The sequence below is a fragment of the Bombus impatiens genome, unplaced genomic scaffold, assembly GCF_000188095.3.
Source record: "Bombus impatiens unplaced genomic scaffold, BIMP_2.2 scf_0389, whole genome shotgun sequence".
Lineage (NCBI taxonomy): Eukaryota > Metazoa > Arthropoda > Insecta > Hymenoptera > Apidae > Bombus > Bombus impatiens.
The window spans coordinates 1275624-1300461 of record NT_176808.1 but is presented as its reverse complement, the minus strand read 5'-3'; the positions used below and the strand labels follow the sequence as shown (position 1 = coordinate 1300461).

General features: G+C 36.2%; 3 protein-coding genes across 6 annotated transcripts in view; 2 read left to right on the top strand and 1 right to left on the bottom strand.

Moving 5' to 3' along the window:
- Positions 1-214: 214 nt before the first annotated feature.
- Positions 215-1805, top strand: LOC100746101 (endocuticle structural glycoprotein SgAbd-8-like). The gene is made up of 2 exons (XM_012386539.1): positions 215-487; positions 1100-1805. Exons 1-2 carry the CDS (start codon positions 476-478, stop codon positions 1484-1486), a joined length of 399 nt encoding a protein of 132 aa, XP_012241962.1. The 5' UTR covers positions 215-475; the 3' UTR covers positions 1487-1805.
- A 1094-nt stretch (positions 1806-2899) lies between these two features.
- On the bottom strand, positions 2900-8289 carry LOC100745982 (endocuticle structural glycoprotein SgAbd-4-like). The gene is made up of 2 exons (XM_003489984.4): positions 6210-8289; positions 2900-3593 (listed from the first exon to the last, which is right to left on the bottom strand). Exons 1-2 carry the CDS (start codon positions 6219-6221, stop codon positions 3126-3128), a joined length of 480 nt encoding a protein of 159 aa, XP_003490032.1. The 5' UTR covers positions 6222-8289; the 3' UTR covers positions 2900-3125.
- A 2322-nt stretch (positions 8290-10611) lies between these two features.
- The window catches only part of LOC100745862 (sodium- and chloride-dependent GABA transporter ine), a 14806-nt gene continuing 579 nt past the window's right edge, over positions 10612-24838 (top strand). The window contains exons 1-12 of one of the 4 annotated variants that reach the window (XM_012386487.3): positions 10784-10922; positions 11783-12587; positions 16485-16681; positions 20362-20496; positions 20808-21033; positions 21229-21496; positions 21857-22085; positions 22435-22547; positions 22673-22813; positions 23021-23221; positions 24019-24195; positions 24287-24838. In XM_012386487.3, coding sequence (XP_012241910.1) covers positions 11797-12587; positions 16485-16681; positions 20362-20496; positions 20808-21033; positions 21229-21496; positions 21857-22085; positions 22435-22547; positions 22673-22813; positions 23021-23221; positions 24019-24195; positions 24287-24457 — 2649 coding nt within the window. In that variant the 5' untranslated portion in view covers positions 10784-10922; positions 11783-11796 and the 3' untranslated portion in view covers positions 24458-24838. Of the gene's footprint in view, positions 10923-11782; positions 12588-12735; positions 12983-13450; positions 13797-16484; positions 16682-20361; positions 20497-20807; positions 21034-21228; positions 21497-21856; positions 22086-22434; positions 22548-22672; positions 22814-23020; positions 23222-24018; positions 24196-24286 lie in introns of those variants that run through there. The other 3 variants (XM_024368158.2, XM_012386490.3, XM_012386489.3) reach the window with 3 other exon arrangements.

The window sequence follows — 24838 nt, the reverse complement described above, 5'->3', positions numbered from 1 at the left end:
CCACTTGTTTTGAGCACTTTTAACGAAATTTCGTCGTCCGATACGAAATTCCGTTTGAATAAAAATTTCATTGAGAATATATCGTGCCTTCGCATTACACGTGTCTTCCTAAAAAGATATCGAGTTATTTGTCATCGGCTATTCTGCATATCCTAGGCAGGGCATTCAGAAAATGCAAAAGATACAAGGCTTACCTTACAACTTCGACTTTCGGATCAGCCAACCGCTTTGTCATCCTCGGGCCACGTGTCTGGATCATCCGCAAAATTTGGAGGTGTCCTGTTCACAGAGTGGGAGAGAAAGGGATGGAGGGGGATTAAATAAGGCACCGGCTTGCCAGAAATTCACCGAATGTTCACTGATGGATATATAAAGGGATCCTGTGCCCCATGTTACGAGTCAGTATAGTTTCCTCCTTGTGGAAGAACCAGAATTTCGCTTTCGAGACTAAAAACAAAAAGTCCGAGGTATCATCATGAACCAGTTGGTGAGTTCAGTAACAGTGCCGGTGCATGGTGTTCGGTTTCATTTTAACGGGTGGTCGGTAGATATGAAATTTTAAGATTCGATGTTATATCATAACGCGTGGTACGGTGCCATTGCGTAATTACACGATCTGAGATGACCGGTGTGTCCGGGAATATTCAGAATATCCGTATGAAAATTTCCGAGAAGTAATAAGCATATAGAGTACCGCTTATTCCTAGAATTTCTTGCTCCGACATAGTGTTACTGCTTTTATAAGTGGGATACTAAAGTATATATTTTGTTACTCTTTTTCGTATTCAAATTCAGCAGTTACGGAGAAAATTGAGATCATCGTTCGTTCGTTACACGACTATATATTCTGTGAATTTCTAAAAATTTTCTACGCTGTTTATAATTAGAATATTCCATTCGAAATTAATCATCTTCTATCGTAGATTGCTCGCTTAGACCAAGCAATTGAATTTACGATTACGAATTTACGAACACGATCTAATGTTCCCACTTCTTTGCTCTAAACGCTCCTTTGCAACACGAGTCCATTGTACTCCTAGCCTCTAACTTGTTTATAAGTAAAATATTGGATTATTTCAAGAAAATGCGTACGTTTCAGACGATCGTGTTATGCGCCTTCGCTTCCGTGGCAGCCGCCGTTCCTCTGGGTGTGTACTCTTCTACCACGCCGATTCCCATTCTGAGGCAGAGCGCGGACGGCCCAAATCCAGACGGAAGCTACAGTTACAGTTACGAGACGGCGAATGGTATCCAGGCACAGGAGATCGGCTACCTTAACTACCCAGGCACCCAGGCTGAGTCTCGCGAGGCTCAGGGCAGTTACAGCTACACCGCGCCAAACGGTGAAATTATCCAAGTGTCCTACGTGGCTAACGAGAACGGATTCCAACCCCAGGGTAGTCATATCCCGACCATTCCACCCGCCATTCTCAAAGCACTCGAATACATTGCCGCCCATCGGGAGGAGCATATCGGTGCTCAATGAAAAGAGACAAACGTGGATCCGTATACGACAAGAAGATCGGTCTTCGAGCTCCTCGACGTTTATGTCTAAACCAAAGTCGAGGATGTACGAAATGGAAACGTTGTTCTTTATTCGGCACGACTCTCGATCATTTTAGTGGCATTTTGAGTAGAAATTCGTTTACGAATTTTCGGATTCGGAGTTTGCAGGCTCGATTCGTACGTTAGCTTTGTATTTATGCATACTGCTTACGATTCAGTTTTTTTGTATTTTAAATAAGGAGATTGTAAGAGAACGTTAAGGAGGATTACTGTAAATAAATTGTACATTGATACCTTTATCTTTGTTGTTTTAGCGATCCAAGAGAATATTTTACAGTATCGCTTACGTACCTTGTTTATCATTTATTAGTATTTATTAGAAGTACGTAACAATTGGCGTTATTTTAATTCTAATTTGGTCCGTTGCCTCTCGATGTTATTTTCATTCACCGTTATTTCTTAGAAAATGGTAAAGCCAAGAATGGAAGTCAAAGATGTTTCGAGTGAAGCAATTGAAGGTAATTAATCTTCCGTGTAACTTTCCCTTTCCGTGACACTAACGATATTTTCAAGATGCTTGAATTTAATTAATTGATTTTTGAAAGCTGATTTCGCTTTTCATCTTCCTTTCATTTCCTTAGATAACTTCACAAGCAAAACCACATCAAGAAAGACCATAAACGAGCAATACCAAGTATCTAAAATATCTTCTTAAAATGACAATTCCCAATTCTATATGAAATTATTTCGTTTAATTAATAGTCTGATACATTTTCCATATTAGAATTATTTTATAAGCCTTATAAGTCTTACAATATAAGGAACATAATACTGATTTACGATTAGATAATATCAGCACATTTTCAAGATCGAAAGCTCGTAGAAATATCATAAACTTTTTAAGAAATATTCGTATCGATAAGCAAGTTTAGTGAGAAAATGAAAAATTAAAATCTAAACTTTTGTCGACATTCCCTTTTTTTAATTACAAAAAATGCGCGACTAAGCATCACAGAAATAGCGATTCCCTTAAATTCCGTCCAAGCTATGCAACGCGTGTTGTGAATTTAAGTATAAAGTTGCATGTGCTTATTCAATTGCAGTCATCGCCTTTTTGCGCTCTATATCGATAAATTATTTTCTAGGTAACACGTAAAAGTGCTTCTGTGGAGCGTGCAAGCATTCAATTCTGTGCGTGTTTGCGATACGGATAAAGAAGCGGAATTTTTTCTCGATATACATATGTATATTAGCGTGTTTATGAACTAATAAACATCGTTTCAAATAAAGAAAGTAGAACGATCAAACGCCATTAGGAAAATCATTAACGTACGAAGAAAAAGACGAATACATAGAGAAATCGACAATAGATTTTTAAAAAATATATAGATAATTTTCACGGTAATAATTTCCTACGTTTATTCGTGAGACCGTAACACGTCGATGGTTAAACAAAGTTCCCGAATAAAAATATTTGGAAGCGAATTGAAGATGAACGATTGTCGATGAAACGAGTTAATTCGTGACAAATGAGTTTTCTACGAAAATACGAGGTTTATTTTGTACATTATAAAAACTAACATGTGAACTATTCTAATATTCTAATGTATCACGATCGATCAGTTTCGTTGATTCGTCCTTAACGGTTTATATAGTCGATTAGTGTTGGCTGCTGGAACGGCGTTTTGTTGACTCGGCGAGTCTTTGGCGAGTTCCTCGGGTTCCGGAGTCGAGGGTTGTTTCGCGATCCAATCAAGAGCTCTCTGTATGGCTGGTGGTATTGGTGGCGGTGTTGGCACGTGAGTACCTGCTACTTGAGTACCAAATTCGTCGGCGGTCCAGCTAATTGCTATCGGAGTACCATCTGGAGCATTATACTGTACGGATCCTTGAATCAGCTGAGTTTCAGACGGCGTGCCGACGTACTTTCGACTTCCCGTCTCTGTTTGTACAATACCGCCTTCGGTCTCATAAGTGAACGAATAGTGGCCACGATTGTCACCGAGGTTCCGGTTTTCGCTGACGATCTTTTCCGGTTGCCGGAAATATTCCTGGCAGTGAGCCACTGCGATAAGCGTAAGGAAAACCTGAAACATGAAGATACATGAAGATACATGTTAAGAAACAGTCGAATGTGAAAAATAAGACTAAACGATGCCAAAGTGCCCTATAAGAAGACAGATAAATATTTGACGCTACATATGGACTTCGAATTGACACAGAAGGCGTACATTATTGCAAAGATTCAAAAGGTCGGAACTTAGTATTAAAACAAATAGTAAAACAAAGTAAAACGTAGTAAAACAAATTATAGGTCTATAAAAGTCTAGAAAATAAAGCTAATGTGGATGTATGTTATACCACTATGGGGTATATAGCCAAACTCGAGGCCTATTTGAGCTAGTTATCCTACGCTCCGTGGTTCGTTAGAAAGGAAGAAATAAGAAAAGACCTAAACGTCGTCACACTAAGATAACCAGCAATCGCAAGGAAAAAGATGGAAACGCGCATTAATCTGTTGGTCAATAATATATACGATCGATATATCCCGTGTAAAGTATCCGGTTAAAAGAACACACCCCGCGGACTTAACAAACAAGTAAATATCTGCAAAGGATTCGCAAGATCGACTGATCTTAACGATAATGACGTTGTCTCGGAAGAAACGCTGTCTATTTTGCCACGTTTAAAACGATTTGCCTAATGTCTATTGACAAAATTGTAAAATGTATTTATAAGAAAATATTCAAAATTACGAGGTTGAAATAAATTTTCAGAACGATGCTGCTTTTCTTCTAAAACTTATAGAAAAGAAACAATTTGGTCGATTGAATTACTACTTTTTAATTAATTATTGTACCAATTATAATTCTCTGTTTCTTCAAAATTCAAATCATTACATTCCGTTTATCGTCAAGATGCTTCTCCTTTTACTTCGACATCAATTCACAAAGTTAATTGAAATTTTCTTTCTTCGTCGCACGCTCATCAAATCATTTGATTAATGTTCAGTTAGTCGAAAAACACGCTTAACGTTCTTAATGTTCGCTTTCAGGATGCCAATGCTATTTTGATAGCAGCTGTTTATTCAAGTAGATAATCAGTAGCAAAATTATAGAGAGTCATCGTTAGCACGAACGCATCGATGTTTGATGTAGGCATATTGCATTATACATAACGATTGCTTAAGAAAGCTCGGTAAGATCGTAATGGTTGTACGTATTATCCATGTGCGCCAAACGTATTGAAAAATCGTTAAATTTTTAATCGGCAAAAATTTTTACTTCAAATCTTTATATATCGATTCTTGCTTGAAATTATCGTAGGATATTGTAAAGTTAAATAAAACCGAGCCACTCACTTCACTGTCTTTCTACTCTATCTTTTCTCGTTTACATTTTCCTTTGTCTGTACGTATTCGTTTGTTTTTGTCAGCCGTCCTTTATATCCGATTTTTAGTGATCGAACCAAAGCGTAACTATGGAACGTTAAGAAATAAAAGTCGATACAGCAATGCTTTAATCTTCGTTACGTCTGTCCTGTAAATCCGTTGAAATGCCTTTCCCCGTGAAAGGTCAGGGCAAGATGAATGTGTTAGTAGGTAGGTCAGAATAGTCATTACGATTGTAAGCAGTAAAAGGGACGAAGGAAATCTGGCTCTAATGTCGTTATCCGCAAAAAACTGTTCAACCTAGTTCAATCAATATCTATAGCATCTTTCGAATATTTTCTTTCTCAAATATTTTTTTTCAAACATTTCATCAATCGCTGTTGCGTACTTTATAGTCATATTGAATTCACCGTGCGAACTGGAAGAAAATTTGTTAGAAGAAAGATGCGGTAATATACAAAATTTATATTGGTTACGTCACTTGAAACTGTTTTCGTAGACTCCCTTTTTATGTTATACATTTTCATTGTCGTACAATACATAATTTAAGTTAAAGTATCGAGTAATTTTATAATTAATCAAGTAATTTGAATAAATATTTATGTTTATAAGCTTTTGTAGAAAATGATAGAGAAAGTAGCACAGAAAAAAGAAAGTACGACCACTTCATCAACAAGGAACGTAAATTAGCTATATAAATTTTAATATTATATATTCTCCGTGTAGTTTTTAATATTACTAAAATTCTATTTATTTTCTCAATAAAATTCTCATTTTTCCATATTTTCTGTAATTTCTTGCACTAATTATCAAAAAGTAACGAAGAAAATTGGTCGACATTTAACGACTGTATTTAAAACGCTATTCATGTAGATTTCGCAGAAAGATCTAGACATTATTAAGTAAATTATATTAGATAATTAAATAATAATCCTGCAAACTGTGCAAAGTTTCCTAGTAGAATCATACTGGACATTCAAGGAGCGAGGAAAATTTCTATCGATTGTCACGAATTGTAAATACAATTTTAGAACACGCTCGATTCACGTCGAATATCAAATAAATTGGACACCTAATAAAACACTTAAACAAATGATTCGATGTCACTGACCTGGTCGCGTTAAAAATTAATTACCTTTTGAAATTTCGATCTCAAATTGTTAGGTTTCACTGCGAAGAAAACAAAGACGCGAGGTTTAAGAATAAGAGCGACTTCAACCCCCGTTTGCATCACCAAGCAATAAACGAAAGAGGAAGTTGAACACGGTGCAGGATAGGACAAGAGTGGCACAAGGCAAAAGAAGATACTTACCAAAGAACGCATGTTGCCGAAATGACGCGACGGGACACGTGCCTGTGCAACAGCACAACGCTCTCTCGAGAAAGTGCGATGCGACGATGCGTGTGAACGATGGAGATAAGTCTGCGTCAGATAAAAACGCAACGTCACATATAGAGCGTCGATGTTCTGCCGATGGTTGCCGGCGTGAAGTTCGTGAGCAACTCTTGGACTGTTGGGGGCACAGCCGACCTTTATACCGGCGAGTCTACACAAGCCAGTTGCCAGCCTTTACATAACCCGAGAAAGTTTATTTCGGGATATCCACATCTCGCTCTAGAGCACTTCTAACAGCGAACGATCCACACCCCCGTAGAAATAAAAAAAGGAGCAGAGATGATCGGTCCTTCGATCGTACCTGCGCGCGGCTTTTTAACGCGATTTCACCGGCCACTGTACTCGCGGCACCACGGTCATCCGTGGCTTTTCCCGTCCCAGTCCAATACCAGGAGAACTTGCGTAATCTCTCACTTGCGTAATTATCGCGAGTATTCTGGTATCTTCTCCTTTTTCCTTCCCGCCAACCTGAACAATGCACCGGAAGATAAAATGATTATAGTTTATTTCTTTGTACCCGAAATGGAGCTGACACCGATTTTGGAGATCCGCTCTTGGTCCATTCGCGTATATGCGTCATTCGAGAGACGAAACTTTCCGGTAAACGTCGGTTCAATAAACGACGAAGATTTATGTAATTTCAATGTGATCGAGACAGCCATCATTACCAGATAACGGTAAAGTGTTGATATTTGTGGTTATTTAATTGGTTACCCGACTAGTGGAAAAAAAGGCAAAGAAAGCTTTCTACTACTTTTATTGACGCTACCTTTTTAGTACCGTACTTATATTCTATGTAAATACTTTGCAAGCATCGTCAGACGCTTAATAAGACTTTATGAATAAATTCATGAAACATTTCGGATTATCGATAAAGATGAAAATAAAATGCGCTCAAAAAAGCTTGATATATGTTCGTGTGGGCTTTAATGTCAAATGCAAACGAACCTTTATATCGTAGCTTGAAAACATCTTAACTCACAATCTCATGGTATTGTAGTTACAATCTAGTGTGCATCGTGAACGACACGATAAATAAATTTCTCATCTTGGTTAATACCGCGCGTCGCCATCGTTAAATTCTTTCAACGTGATTTATATGTATTGCGTTATATTACAATATCAGGATCCTGAGGAGTATCAGATTATATTTAAAAAACCGACGACATATTTGAAGAAACGATGATAATTCGATACGCCATGTTCTGAGTAAAAAATTCAATGACAATTACATTCCTTTGGAATTATTATTGTGCTTGTCTTTACATAGCAAAGATGCAATTGCAAGGTAGTAGCAGAACGAATTGAGATTTCTTCATCGGATCTCATTTTCATAGCTTTATCTAATTCACAATTCTGAATAAGAAGTTTATGTATCATAGAGTTAATTGTTTTACACAATGATCGCTAAACTAAAAATTGCTTAAACTTTTTTTTTGGAGAAGCAGAATGAAACACTCTTAGAAAACACACAAATCCTGATTGTTAAAAGTTCGAAAATAATTTTCAAAGATGAATATAATAAGCACGGTAGGAAACCATGATAAAGATCTTGAAAGTTGTTGTTGGTTGAAAGTTGTTCAAATTAGTTCAACGACATAATATTTCTTTTTGCGAAACACACATGACTAGAATCGTTTTGTCATCGTTAGAAACTAGAATCTGCAGAAAACGAAACTATTTACTCGGTCGTAAAATACGCTGAGCTCACATTATTGAGTTACAAGTAAGCAAGAAATGTTACGTTCGGCTGTACCTGTTATTTATCAGGAGGATAATGACATCGACTCGACGTCTCGAATGCCCGTTACTTGCACTTCTGTGGGAATTGAACTCTACGAATACAAGTCCTTGGCACAGTGATCCTAACGACGTGCTACGTGTGACAACCAGCGTACATATAATTGCATTAACCGCTTCCTAATATATGCAAGTCAATATTTATCTTTGCGAAAGGAAGATCTTAGATGAAAGACAAAAGATTGTTGTACGTTTTTAATAAAAAGAAATAAAAACGACTTCCAAAAGTAATGAACATTTACAAACTCATTCTCATTCCTCTTGAATCTTGTTTTAATAACGATTTCATATTTATTTATGCGTTTCGTTATTGGTTCACTAAAATCTGCATACCAGGAATTGCAAGAAAATTTGTAAGGAAAGGTTTGCGAAAGATATTTTCGTTAATACATTTCGACAATGTAAAACACATTGTTGGGAGGACAGGTTTTGGATTTAAAAATGGAAGAATAAAATCACCATTGATATTTCGACAGTAACTAGATTTTGCAAGTTTAAAAAAGAAGATCGTAAATTGAATTATTATAATTATTGTAATATCAAAAAATAGTTCTCAAAGTAAACAGGGAAGATACGGAGATCAATGTTACAGTTGTAGTAAACATTTATCAAGAGATATACATAATGTAACTTACGATTTGAGAAAATTGATTATTTCAAAACAAATATTATAATTTACTGTAAGAAAAAGATAAGAATGGGTAGTAGTATTGTAGTATACATTAGTAGTATACATTAACCGGTAATGCCCAGCTCGGCAAGCTGTTGATACTTCTTTAGTTTTTATGAGCAAACCAACTTTACGTTATTGATATTGTTGATCCTACTACATTTCACATTATATCAAACGTTATTGCAGTCATAAAAGTTGCAGTTAGCTAATCACAGATTCTCTTTCTAATTGACAATTAGATATAACGTGGGTACATATTTGTGTGTATACATATACTTTGTAATGAATATTTCTAGACATATACGTACATAAAATTATCGAACGAAATATTAGGTGACTTTACAAGAATATTTGTGTATATGTATAGATTTTCTGATATATATAGGATTACTAAAGTTTATAAAATTTAGAAATAAACTTTATATTTCAACCTTGTTATTTTACGAACTACGTGAATAACGTGGAAAAGTAAATTAATAAATAATTTATGTTAGTTTCTTGATCAGACACTGTAAGTTGAAGTTAACGTGGTAAATTGACGTCAAACATTTGAAATCTTTTACGTGTTATTATACATTATATCGTGCCGGTACATTGATTTGTTGATTTAGTACGACACGAACTACATCATTTAACTTGTACCTGACATTTTAACTTTCTACATTATAGTACTACTGTACATCCTTACCTCGTGCGCTCAATCGTGATATTTGTGGTGAAGCAAAATTGCGAAACAGGAACGTACTGAAATAAATTATTAAATAATCTTTCGAATAATAAGATTTATTATATTTTATTGTTTAATTCTATTATTCAATGTTATTGAACCACTTTAATTGTAACCCATATCTGACTTGTCTCACTGATTCCATTGCTGTACAAACGACACTGCAGTAGAATGGGTTGTCTATCTACAGGCAATAACACTGCTCGATTAATGATTGGTGTTTTCAATCTATTATGGATAAAATTTATACTTTACAGAACAAAATTATACCTAATAGAATTATTTATTACCTTTGTTTGTTAAATATTTGTGCATCAATATTTCCTTGTTAAAAAATCCTTTCACAGCAACAAATTAAAATTATAGTACGTATCATGAAATAAATAACAGTAATATTCCTTAAGAATAACATGTAATATTTTCTGTATTGTTAAAAAAATTATGTAAATTAATCTTTTTTTAATTAATATATAATGAGTTTCCTAATTTATTATCAAATCATTATAGAAAAACGATACAAATTAAGATAAATATATTTAATTAGATAATCCCTATCGCATAAAAATTATCTTTTCCAGATGACTGATTGAAACCAAATTTGCAGTTGAATTTTATAAATTCGTTTACGTTTGAAAGAATATTCGCACACGAATGCATTTTCTAAAACATTAAATTATCAGACTGCTGTCCGATCTTAACTTTCACCGAGACGAAGATTTTGAAAGACTTTCTTTTCCTTATCTATCTCTTCTATTTACATTCACTCGAGTCATTCTCATCTCCGTCGTGATTACGATACTTAGAACCCTTTTCTAATGAAGTTACCGAATAGTATTCGTAAAATACCGCTTTATCTTCCATCGCTCGCCTTCGCAAGCCGACATTCTTCCCATCCGTTGCACTTTGGAAGACCCATCGATCACATCAACGAACGGCAAGAATCGTGGTCGATCGATTCAGCTACTAGAAAATTGTAATGAAGTTAGATCGCTATGTAGTGGGAGTGTTAGCCTGACGAAAACTCACGAACGATTCCGACAGAGGTGCGTCAGGTCCGAGTCCCAACTTTCGTATCACTAGTACTCGTAATGTCCACAAGAAGGCACTGTCAATTGAAAACGCGATAGCCATGCATGTGTTTGTCACGGCTGCTGACGCAAGATCGGCATACACAACGCCGTTGTGACGCGACGTCGACGTATAGTAATCGCGTGCAGCCGCGACAACGGTCGTTCCGATTTTCGCGACTATTCCACCGGGACGTATTTCACGTTCCCAAACGACCACTGAAACTTTTGTCAATCACAAAACGTCACGGTTCCACGTGGACAATTGCGTATCCCTGTTATCAACTCTCTGTACATCGATGGATCTCAGTGACTTCGTTGGAATGCAATCGATCCGGTCGAGGCTCTCTTCGATCTGACAGGTACTGACTCGATAACACGTGATCTTTGTAGCTTCGTTGATGTACGCGTATCTTTGTCTCATAATATATATTTTTGTGTGACATTTTACGCTAAAAGTATCAAAAGTATACGTCTTAAATTTTTGTTTCTCGTTTGTTACATGCTTGCTGTGTTTACTGCATGCTACAAGAAGAACATTCTGTTCGAATTAGTTTTGAATGAATCGTTGCATCGATTCAGAGCTAATGTTTTCATTCAACTCGGTGCTTATAAATTTCGGGGAAAGACGACAGATTCTGAGTCGTGACTGTAGACCGTCACGTCGTACGGTCTTTGATATCATCACGGTAAATCTTAATACGACGCGATTAAAGGTGCTTCATACACTTTATCTTTGTGTACGGTTGCGTTATAAGTACAAATGTATGTTGGTAAATGGGCCCATCGCGTGAGATAAAAATAATTACACGTATGGTAATTAAAATCTTTATTGGTAATAATAAATCATCGTAAAAATTGATAATTCGAAATTTCAAGCGACTGTGATACAAACATGAAGAGCGAAAAAGTCTCGAACAGTTTTTCATTGCAATCGTGTAAGGTAAGAGTCAAATCTGATCGAATCTTTTAGCGAATTGTCCGTGAATGTTTTCGCGTTTCCTTACATCAATGAAATTACCGGAAGTTCGTGCAAGTATTCTGTGTAGACTCTTCTCTACACACACGGGCACACACACACACATCTCCTCTATCTCCCTCTCTCACCTGGACTGACTCGATCGCTACTTCTGTGTGTGCCTGTGTGTGTGTTTCTCTCTCTCTCTCTCTCTCTCTCTTTCTCTCTGTGTGTGATTCTCCTCTTCTCTCTTTCTTCCATTAGATCGCCATGCCATCATGAATGCCACGGACAGCAACAGCGGCGTCAACGGCAACGACAGCAACAACACGATCGCGGGCAAGACGAATGCGCACGGCAACAGTGTTCGTCTGCAGAGCGTGATCGGCAAGCAGAGCAGCTGCGTGCGCAAGATGAGCACGATGCCGGAGGAGGAGGATACCTCGGACGATATGGATCCTGATGTGATAAGGATAGAACACCAGCACTATCAGCATCATCAGCATCACGACGTCGATTCGGATTCACCGTCCGAGGAAAGGGGTCGTTTACTAAGTGCTACCGAGTCGACCGTTCGAAAGATCACCATTACCCCTACGAGCTCGAGTAACCTGCACTGTAACGGCACTATAAAGAAAACCATCCCTCGAAACGACAGTAGCAACAGCATCCACGAAAAAACGTACTCTCGACTTCAACAATCAAAGTCAGGGGACCAAGTCGGTCAAACGGAGAATAGGCTGCATCGCGACATTCCACAGGGTATACTTAGATCCGTTCGAGGGATCGACTCACATAATACACGACATCGCTGCTCCAGCGTAAGATCCGTGAAATCTAATCCGACGATGGATGAACATCAGCACCAGTATCATCCACCGGCGGCCAGCTGGGCATCGATCGTGTTCTCTGATGGAAACGGGCAAACCCACGTGCGAACGCTTCCCGATTCCGTCTCTATACGCTCTCTAGCATCGATCGGCATGGGTTCTTCCAACGGCCGGAAGCTCACGATACGTAGAGTTCTCACTTCGCCGTCGGAGCTGCTTAACATGGTACATCCGCCGCCGTAAGTGAGCTACATTATCTAACGTGCGCGTCTCGGCGAGAAGCGTCGGAAGGAGCGAACTATGAATCATGTTCCGCAGTTCCTCCTTCTCCAACTTCCTGCATGCGGTTTTCATTCGATGCCTTTACGCTTGCCGGAGCTTACGCTTTGCTCTATAGCGAGGATTACTGCTCGTTGGCCGGAAGAGGATTCGGTTCGGCAAGACTAGGCTAGGTTGATGGAGTTTGATAAGATAGCCGTTATCTTGCCGTTAGCTACTCTATAGTTGCGATGTTGTTCAGTGATAATTGGTAATTGGCGATGTTAGATGGAGATGATTGATTGTTATTGTTTGTTTCTCTACGTAACGGGGTAACTCGGATGAAGTCGGCAAAAGAGATAGTTTTAAAGATGAAGTAAGTTTACTTTAATTAAAACTTGTTTAAACCATGCTTTTTCCAACGAACGTTTTTAACAAAGTATTCGATTGGGTAAAAGTTATCGTACGATGTATCGTCTAACGCTAATAAAAATCTCGTTGTGGTACAACTTATTGCAGTTATATGTAGATTATACGTTTCATATGTAGTTTAGTTTATACGTGGATTGTACGATGTAGGAAACAGAAGATATCCACTAAATGCTACATTTCGATGATTCATCGATGTATTGAAAAAAAAGGATCGAATCGCGAGTTAAAAGAATTCAGAATACTTCCAAGAAGTAAAAAATAATGTTCATTTTTTATGGTTCTCGAATGATTCACATTTGCCGCCTAACGATAAGGACAAACAACAGAAGACGCTGTTTTCTTCTCCTGCGGTAACTTAGCTCCATAAAAGTAAGACCTGTGGTGCATTTGGTTCAGTTGGCTCGTAACACGCATCTCGCGATATATAGTTCTCGATAACCAATAACCTTCGTTTCAGTTATCTTCCCGTACTTAAACTTCTCTTCGTTAGACAAATATTGGCGAGTAGTATCTAGCAAATTGCATTTCGAGTTAAAAGTGAACAGCACTTCGGATCTAGGAACACGTAAGTTAGAGGCAGTGCGAATATAAGTTCTTATCTCGGAAATTGTTTAAAACGCGCTGGCGATGTAAACCAAGCTGTTATGCTTGTCTAAGTCAAGATTTCGGTGGCAAGAGATGCCGCGTACATCCGAACTGCTTGTAAAGCATGGTCTCGTCATCCAGGCACTGCAATTCCAGCGTATTGTCCCAGAGACGTAAGTGGATAATAGGTGTACAATGTAAGTCCATACTTTTGTTATAAGTAGGTGTTCATGCGGTATATTGTTGTAGCTGCCTCGCTTCCTCCATTGAAATCGGAGTGGTCCGTTTAAAGAGTCGTAATTGCTGTTCCACATTCGAAATTTCTATAGGCCGCGGTAATGAATTCAACGCGAAACGACTCGCCTAATTGCCCGTGTTGACTTCACCTGCAATTAGCAGACTTTAAACGGGTGTATTTATCTTTAAGAAGCAAATATTTGCGATTAGAGAAAAATGAATCTAACTTGAAGCTAACGTATAGCGAATTTGATGAAATTTGATAGGTATTTTGCTTGATTAATTTAGCTTTAATTCTCATCGAAAGTCAATTTCTCGGTCGAATGTTAGAGCGCAGTTTGTATTTTCGTCGAATTATTTAGTTATTCCTTAATACGTTTCATTGACAGTTTTTGAACACTGAACAATAGGTAACATTTAAAATACTGTTTAATATAGATTTTTTATTAAGTTTATTTTATTAAACTTGTCCGATTCGTTATAAGAATTATCTACATAAAATTCATACAAATCTTTAAATTCAGTTTTCAAATCATCCATTAGGAGATGAAATACGGGAGATGAAGAATTATGTAGGATACTATTTAAACTTTTTTCTCAAGTTAAAAATCAGGGTTCGCTAAGTTCAATCAGTATTAAAACATTCGAAATACTCGAGAAGAAAACGGCTGTAGGGACAAAATATTTGCCTTTATATCCAAATAACTTCAAAGCATTATACTAATAACAAAGTGTTTAATTAGACGCGTGATAAACGAGTTTACATATCATAAATCGATTGATTCCAATTTCAGTTATGTCATGCACAATCCTTACGTAAACGCACTTAATTGCCGTGATATGCTAACCAAATATTAATTTTTTTGTTTGATTTGTTTCCCGCTAAAATTTACTGTATGGATAGGATGTACGGTTAATAAAATTTACTGGATTCGTAATATCATAAAAATTAATTGTAATCGTCATACAATTGTTAATTATTCTGTGATCAATAGCGTGCATTTCGTACTTAAATATTATTATTCTTCCTGGAATAAATTCGTTTATCATGGACTACATTTTTCAAAAGTGCTACACGAGCGAATTCAGTTTCTGTAATTGTACGGTTTTCTTTCGTCGACATTCGTAGATTTTCAATCTACGCGCAAATCGTTAATCCAATTCGTTATCACGTCTGGCGAACCTGCAGGTTAAATTTCACACGAAGAAGGCAAAGATTTAGAATTCTATTTTTACGACAGCTGTTCCTACAGCTGTTAACGCGCCTGCAAACAAAACAACGTCGGAATTATGCTGCAATGGATGTTGTGTCTTCGTTTGTAATTTAGTTATGACACGTATATGTATATGTAATAACTTATTATTATTGCCCTGCAGGTCGCATAGCCATTACGCATTGTTTTTACATTACGAAATGCCCGGGGAATTTGCACAGGTGTGTCGTATGTATTATCGTGCTCTGTCAATTGCCATAACTCTCACCGTCATAGTACGACATCGCTTCTGCATCTACCGCATCGGATACCATGAACACGATAAACTCGTAAAAATTCTTCTTCATTCTTGCCGCTTATATAATACACGGGTATCAAGGTTGTTCGTCGCTACGGTTGTAGGTACCCCTGTTTCGCACGATCGTTAATCATAATAAGGACCCCTCGTGGCTCGATTTTCGTTCTTTCTTTTTTTCTTTTTTTCGTTGGCGTTCATCAAAATAAATGCGCGATAAATTTTCACGTCCTCCTAACTATTATGATAAATCAAACACGTAAACCTCCGTTGGTTTAGGATCCTTGGTTCTAGAAGAAACGACGGATAAAGATAACCGGTTTGTCATAAGTTTCGTAAGTACATAGAAGGACGTATGTAGAAGAGAAGAATTTCTGAATGTAGCATAAATAGAACTCGAAATACTTTCCATCGATTTTTTAACCATGGATGTTCGTAAGACATGGTGTCAATTAGTATTACGTCTCATGCGTTTGACAGAAGGCATGTCATCTTCAGATCGACTAATGGAACGTATATCGAGAGATTGATAAACTTGCATAATGTCGTTCGTTATATGCTCTGTGTAAACTGATTGTCCCTGCAATATCTAATTTATGTCAAGTGCGTTCGAACTGTTTTGACATTTCTAACGATGTACGTGTAATGGTATAGCATGTTAAAATTAGAATATGACTTGTTTCAATGATAACACTATACGTATATATAGTATGGAGATACTGTATCTATCCTCAGACAATCTTTATTATTTCTATTTTTTTAACAAAGCTGTTAAACAAGGGGGATTATATTAATTTAAACTGGAATATACAACTTGCGTTGTTAATAATTAATAAACAATTTTTAATTATATTTTTAGCATCGGTTTCTAAAAAATATATGTCTATGTTCTACTTTCTAACATCTACGATAGTTCTTAAATAATAAGAAATAATCATTTTCTCTAGTTAAAATTATATAAAATATTTGAAAATATCTTGTTTTTTTCAAAAAAGGTGTCAATTTCCTGCATTTTCGATTGATTGTACTGCAAAATTTTATATGATTTGTACCTCACACACCAAAGTTTATATTTCTACATAATAATCTACATGGTGATATCGATCCGTTTTCAGATCGTTCGAGGATGATCTGTCCGTGTGTACCAGCTTCGATGATGCTGAAGATGACGCTGAAGACCCCGGGGACTACAGGCAATCGAGACGCCCACACTGGGCCAACAAAGTTCAATTTGTCCTTGCTTGTATTGGTTACTCTGTTGGTCTCGGAAATGTTTGGAGGTTTCCTTACCTATGTTACAAAAGTGGCGGTGGTGAGTATCTGCATACGTTTACATAATTTCACTCGGGACGATAACAAGCTTTCTCTCTCTTCGAGAAAATTTCACTTTTACTCAAGTCGAAATCTAGTAATGTAGAGTCTGTAATCGATTTATGTTCTACTATTTCTAAATAGCGATAAAAAATTAAGTAAAAGTCGAGATAAACAAATAGAATCTAAAATGAATAGTAAAATCAGGCAAGTCTAATTGCAATTACTTCAAGTAGGTTTGATCGCCTCTCTCGTAATATGCACGATACGTATAAGAAATATGCTTTGATCGCGTATTTATTTTCGCGACAACACTTCAAGCAGATGGTTTAAAACAAATTTGTACGTGCTAGATTGTCGTTGTGACATACATACGCTCGCTATAAGTAGTGTGCCAGTGATAAGAGGACGTGTTTAGTATTGTCATTGCTGGTGCTAGACGTGACACTTAAATAAAGAACGAACGAATAATTATCGAAAGAAAAATTTTCTAAACCAATACGTTACATAATATATACGAGTTTCCAGTCTTGTATCGCTGCCTGAGAGATGTCGTTTAAAATTTCACGTGTACTTGTAACTTTGTACTCATTTCGTAGTTCACTTTAGTAAAGAATCGAGTCTATAACTGTTTTATTTTAATATAAACGAGAATATAGAAAATGTGTAGAAAAAAGAAAATGATATACTCAATGTTATTCTCCTGTAATATATAACATACTTCCCATGCAGAGGCGTCTATTAGTGTGCGATATGTCGCATATCTTATGCCATGGCAATAAAGGTGTCACACGTTCAAATTAAAGTTCGTATGAAACTGTTTAATATTTATCGCGGTATGGAATCATTTTTTTCTAAACGTGTACCTAAAATAGCAAGTTAATAAATACCGAAGTATTACCTTTCTAATTGTAAAGCAGAAGACAAAGGAGGCGATAGTTTACCATAAAAATATTCTCGCGGATGGTCTGAATGTCAGCTGTCAAGGGCGTTTCGCGGCCATTTTTCTGCAACATCCCTCTTTGCGCGACATTATACCAAACATATTCAGAGCAAGGACATGCATTCTCTGTGTTCGGCAAACCGTAACACGAGTGCGTATCTTGTTACCGGTAATTTTCAAAGTCCGAGACCATCTCGACCAAGTCCGGACATGGAGCAATTCGCCCGCGGAACTTGATACATGACCTTGCCGGAACGTAGCTAAACCAGCGAGCATCGTAAATGATTTCAATGACACCGGTGGAAATAATCGGTCAAGTATCATTTCGACCAACCGTTCGTTAAATTGGATGACCGGAAAACCAGAGCGTGTGGTACGGTTTGATTTCAACCTGGCCAACTAGCATGCCTCCTTTAATAACAAACGGCGATCGATCCCGCTGACCAAAAGATGCGGTTAATTGTCACGAGCATCTCTAAATCGAAATTGGAAGTTGGAATACCAAATTAACATTTAGACATAATGATTTTCGAGAGATTATTGCTGGTTATTTTCGTTTATAACGGAATGATTGTTTATAGATATCTTCAAATACTATCCATCTATAACTGAAAAAAGAAGGATATAATTAATTAGAATCTGTTTTTTAATGTCAAATCCACGAATGATATAAATATGAATAAATAGTATAACGAGGTACTAATAAAATGTAATAAGACAATTGAAAAAGAACAAATAGATATGTAATTTATACATATGCCTATCGCATAGCGTTATAGTGGATCCATGAAACAAAATTTATTTATGCGCAAGATTTGAAATAACAGTTTTTAATAAAGATAGAAAAGCGTGGCATTTTTTATTTGTGAAAGAGATCATACTTTGTGCATCATGTAAATATTTTATTTTCCCAAAAAGGTATAAAGAATCTTGAAAAAGCGTTGACCGAAACGGAGATTCATAGAACACGAGATAAAGTACTCTGATTTGCATGTGGCTCGTGTCGCATTTATGCGACCGGTGTTCATTTACGTTTTCATGGAAAAATCCGCGCTAAAAGGAAGGAGTGAAAAACTCGACGAAAATTAACGTTGTCACTTCTACTTAGGGAGATACATATATTTACAGTGCCTGCTGAATTCACACGTTCAAATATCCGCTTCTGATCAAAGAATGAAATACCGAAACTTGCGAGGCTATCTCTACGCTCATAAATTAACGAAATACGAAGAATATTCAACTAGTGGACCAAAGATAGATACGAGAAAATTAAAAAGTTCTTTTAAAAATCACAATTGAAGAAAAATCAATAGAACGATTATCTTAATTAATTAAATTGCAGCGTGAATCACGAAGTCAAATCAGACTGCTGCCTGATTTGTTCGACTAGCACGATACAACATTCGTAGAATTAATTTACATGTGCGTGAGATGCAATGATACGACACGAATTATTTCAGTGCTACAACCGGAAACGCTAATCGCTGTAGTATGTAGAAAATGAATTCGAAATATTACAACAGGTATTTCTTGAAATTTATTATAAAATATTTCCTAGAAAAAATGAATGAGAAAAATTTGAATTCGGAACGCTGAGACAAATGAGTGATCAACTGTTGCGAACTGTTCTGCCTTCTTCCGAGAAAACACAAATATGCATATTCTAATATCTTTAACTCGTCTAGTTAAATCATCTATCTTTCAGTTGTTTCTAACTTTGTCTAATTGTTTCTAATCGATTGCATGAGTAACATTCGTTGTCTGATACATTGCATTAACACGGAAAAGTACTTCCGTATCTATTACGGCATTCGTTAAGAAAAGGAAGCGAATAAATTTGCTCAGTTCGAGAAATTGTAGGTCCTTGCGGCATGAGCCACCACTCACGAAGCTAATCAATATGAGATATGACAGTATTTTGAAAACGAGATTCGTGCGTATACAACCTGTCGTGAAAAGCAATAACGCATTTCAGCAATTTGGCCGAACTAAATGCTTGTTCCCAAATTAAGTCATAATCCACCGGACTGTGATCGTCGTTTATTACGAATAAAGAGTTACATCCAGTGACCTTGTTACTGCCCACAGAATGACGATTAACGAGGAGTACTATTACGTATGAGTCGTGTTTAATGCAACCTTTAATATATCCCACATTACACGCAGATTTAGTAACAACGTTTTTATTTCACGAACATGTATTTCACGAACATTGTCATTGTCATAAACGATGGCTTAAAATACGGTTAGAGAATGTTACAAAATTGTTAGGTAAATTCATAAAGCTTTGATCTCATAGATTTTTTATCTCGTTTGTGAAGTTTGGCTGAAATATATAGGTTTTTTTCAGGGTTTTCAACAATTTTTAATTAACGGAGTTATAGAGAGCCTGCTGTTTTTTCTATTTTGTAGCAGTAAATATAACTTATATAGAGTGCCCCATTTAAATCGACCAGTTTCGCAACTATTAACGATACGAAAAACAGTTTCAGATATAAATTAAAAAGCTTCGATCGACGTATAATCTGAACTAGTATTAGTTCTCTTGTGGATGGACACATAGAAGAAACACGAGGGTGATTTAATTTGTATCTGAAACATTTTTCGATATCGTTATACGTTTAGGAAAATAATATGTGCCATAAATGGCATGCGTTCTTATAAATCACTACATTGAAATTATTTTTAAACGTCTCAACCGACTAAAGTTAAATTATATTTTTTATCAAATTTTTCAGGGGTGTTCTTGATACCTTACTTCCTAATACTTATAGTATGCGGGGTACCATTATTATACATGGAACTTAGTATTGGACAATTCACACGACGAGGACCGATCGGTGCTCTCGGTCAAATTTGTCCCTTATTTAAAGGTATCGTATCAACAGTTTATTTCTATCATAGAATTCTATAACATTAGTCTTATATATGATAAAGATATAGTACTCTTTAATAAAACAATCGCTTTCTTTCAAAGCTAAAAAAATGATTAAATAAGATATAAATATTTTAGTGACAGAAATCATTTTGGGTACTTGCTGTATCGTTTCTTTGGAGTCAGTACACATTTGCAAGATAATATTTATACCGAAATTTGTTGACAGTAGCACGATCATTATTCGCTAATCCTTCCATAATATTAGAAAGCGAACAAAAACAAATCGATTTTGTGTTTTTAAAACAGGGGCTGGCTTGTCTTCGGTAGTAATATCATTTTTGATGTCAACCTACCATAATGTGATAATAGCCTACGCCATATATTATTTCTTTGCGGCGTTCAGAGCAAAGCAACCGTGGTCTGAGTGCGGCAACTCATGGAACACTCTGGCATGTTGGTTACCTAGTTACAGTGCCATCGATAATAGAACAAGACCAAACGCTTCTAGAACGCCGGCCGAAGAATTTTTTGAGTAATTTTTTTAGTTACGAAATTAGTTATCGGTCACGTATTTCGAGTCATTCTGACTTTTAAATAAATTCCTACAGGTCAGAATAGTTTCGTCAATATTAAGTAACTGTTCAGAGTATTTAATTATAATCATATAGAATTGATTGTAAATTGTGAATATTCATTTGTTTCTTTTTCCCTGTCTTTGGCAATTTAGCAACAAAGTTCTTCAAATTAGTAATGGAATCGAAGATTCCGGGGCCTTAAGATGGGAGCTTGTTGCATGCCTGATTACTGCCTGGATTATGGTATATTTCTCCGTTTGGAAGTCTATAAAATCGTCGGCACAAGTGAGATACCTGACCGCGACTCTGCCACTTCTTTTAATCGTCGTCTTCCTCATGCGGTCCCTTACCCTTGAAGGTGCTGACAAGGGCCTGCAATTTTTCTTTCACCCTCGTTGGGAGCTGCTTGGCGACGCAAAGGTAATCCAAGAACTCTTTCTTCGCTTTTTAAAATATACTCCATAATATCGCCTTGACAATGCACGCAAGATCCAAGTTATTTTAACGTGGCAGCCTAAAGCTAACAAAAAATATAGCTCATTTTATTTACATGTTTTAAGTATCTTTATCACCGTTAATACTCTAACTTGTATTCATCGTTCGGTTAATCTTTCAATTAGAAAAAGCATTCTGACAAAAGGCATTAGCTATACTTCTATCGATATTAAACAAGTTGGATAATATAACATTTTTTATATTACAATCTTAATTTTGTGTACTCCACATACGTAAATCTAAAATTATGGCAACTTTCTCATGAAATTATTGTGTTGTGTATAGGTTTGGATCTACGCAACCGCTCAAATTTTCAATTCTGTAGGCATAGCGTTTGGTTCAATGATATGTTTTGCCAGTTACAACAAGTTCCATAACACAATCTTAGTGGATAGCGTGGCTGTTTCTCTCATAAACGCGTTCAGTAGCCTACTCGTTGGAATATTTTCATTCGCAACCATCGGCAACATCGCTCTCGAACAAAATATGTCTGTCGAAGCTGTTTTAACAGATGGTACGTAAAAACATCTATCTCGTACTTAGCAATTAATTTCAGTCTTAATATTACGTTATAAATAACATATTTCAATAAAATGTTTTAACGTCAGTGATATGTATACTATTTTGAATACGATGATGCTAATGAAATTACCGTTTCTTGTAATATTCTATATTTCTTTAACACATATCGCTACTGATAAAAATAAAACTTTATCATCTCAAAACACATGATGTGTGAAAATATTGATTACTTAATGAAATATAACTAAAATATTCTATATTTTTTTCGTCTGGGTGGTGTCAATCAATGTCAGATTAACTTCTCCTACAATTTTATAGACAAATCATAATTTCCGTTCAAGGACCTGGCCTCGTATTCGTTCTTTACCCGCAAGCGTTAGCCAAGATGCCAGCATCGCAAGTGTGGGCCGTGTTATTTTTCTTTATGCTAGTCTGCCTCTCTTTGAATAGTCAGGTAGGGATCACTTATTTAATTATTATAGCGTGAAAGATTAACACTAAGTTCACAAAGATCGACAGTAAATGCACGAATAATTTTGCCTTTTATGTTATAATTTTTCTATTTTACGACAATTTCAGTTTGCGATAGTGGAAGTGGTTGTAACGTCGATACAAGATGGTTTTCCGAAATGGGTAAAACGTCATCTTTTGTGTCATGAAATGTTAGTACTTCTAGTATGCGTCATATCCTTTTTATTTGGTCTGCCTAATATCTCACAGGTAAGATGCTTTATTAATAATGTTAATTTCATTCGTGATTGGTAGGACAAGTTGGTTCTGAAAATTTGCGTATCAAACTTAACTCTAAAACCTATACTTTTCTATCATGACAGAGAAGGGAACTGTTTTTTAAACGTTGTATAAATATTAAGTGAGTAATAATCAAAATTACACTAACGAAATTTTCTGTATCGTCTCTATTTCCAGGGAGGCATTTACTTTTTTCAACTGATAGACCACTATGCTGCCTCGATATCGATAATGTTTCTCGCTTTCTTCGAAGTAATTGCGATATCCTGGTGTTATGGCGTAAGACGACTGTGCAATAACGTAAAAGAAATGACTGGACGTGCACCGTCCTCATACTTCTGGTTTTGTTGGCTTATCGCTGCACCTCTTCTTATCATGGTAAAGTTAATTATGATATTGTTAAAAATAAGTAAAGAACTAAATTTATCCGAACAAGTAACCGTAAATTAAAACTAAATTGAAATAAAAATAAGAATTAATCATGGAAATTAGCATTAATTAATCGTATCGATTTCCTTCGTTGCCTTCACTTTCACATCAAACAATTTTATGACTAACAATAAATATTATATATAATTATATATAATTATATTGATAACTCGTAGCAAATCATTGAAAACAATTTCATGTGCTTTCTTGGAATGGTTTTGTCATCCTTTTAAATGTCATCTTTTTAAATAATATACTATCAAAATGTATTACATAAAGATAGTTTAAAAGATAAAGTCGTAAGTCATATTTTATGGCAAAGAAATAAATTTCTCCTGAAGTTTGTTTTTACAAATATACTCAAGAAGCAAGAAACTCTTTGTTAACATTTTAATTAATTTTAAGAAGTAATAATTACTCGTTTCATTTTGAAACATTAATATTCTTTCAACGATTTAAGTTGTCATCGTAAACAAATCTTAAAATCATAGATATAAATGTCCCCAAGATCGATTATGTTAATAGTAATCATCACAAATAACCACATGTAAATGCAGATTGATAAGTATAGAATAGATAATCGTTAAATATTCTATTTTGAAATTATATTTAAATCGGTCTAGAAACGCATCTCATATTTTCGTCTCAACGTTACAATTGTCAGCGTTATAAACACGTGATAATTTAAAATTGTACGAAAACTCACCGTCAGCCGCACACCACATTTCCATAAATCTCTGTTTCAGGCTGTGTGGGTATTCAGCGTAATTGATTATGAACCACCGACCTACCACAACGGCGAATACAAGTACCCGTGGTGGGCAGAGGCGATCGGTTGGGGAATAGCTTCTCTTTCGCTCATTTGCATTCCCGCTTTCGCTATCTACGAGTTCATCAGAGCCAACGGCAACACTTGTGCGGAGGTACGATAACGCGAACCATGGCGCGAGCCACCGATTAAAATTTCATTCCACGCGCCATCACTCTCCATAATTTGGCTACTTTGTCTTTCAGAAATTACGGAACTCTATTAAACCGCATTTCGAAGCATGCAAAATTTGTGGCCAAGAATACTGTAACGAGTCCTTGCATAATTTTGAGGACAACATGATCAAAGAGCAACAGGACGCGAGCAGTCCGATACAATTGAGCATCACTACTCCTTTGTCGAAATCCCAGACATGATGCTCAGACAGACATGGATCATTCGAAATTACTTATTACGAGTCTTATAAAGTGTTTACACAGATGAATGATGCGTTTAGTTGATAGAGTTGATATCCGTTAATTTTTTGTTCTTCGTTAATATCACACGTGAGTTTATTAATAAAACTTTGTAAAACGTATAAAAGCTACCAAAGCCAACAAGTAAGATGGTTTATGAGTATTAAAATTGGCCAATTCGTAATTTTTTCTGATTTTTTCTGCCATTAGTTGCACAAAAGTGTCACAAATACGTAAAACCGTTTTTTAGTGCCGAAGGTAATACATAGTAATAATTTAAAGAAAATTCGCTCTGTATACTACGCGCATCCACCAACCACGGAAGAGGCTCGTGAACATCCG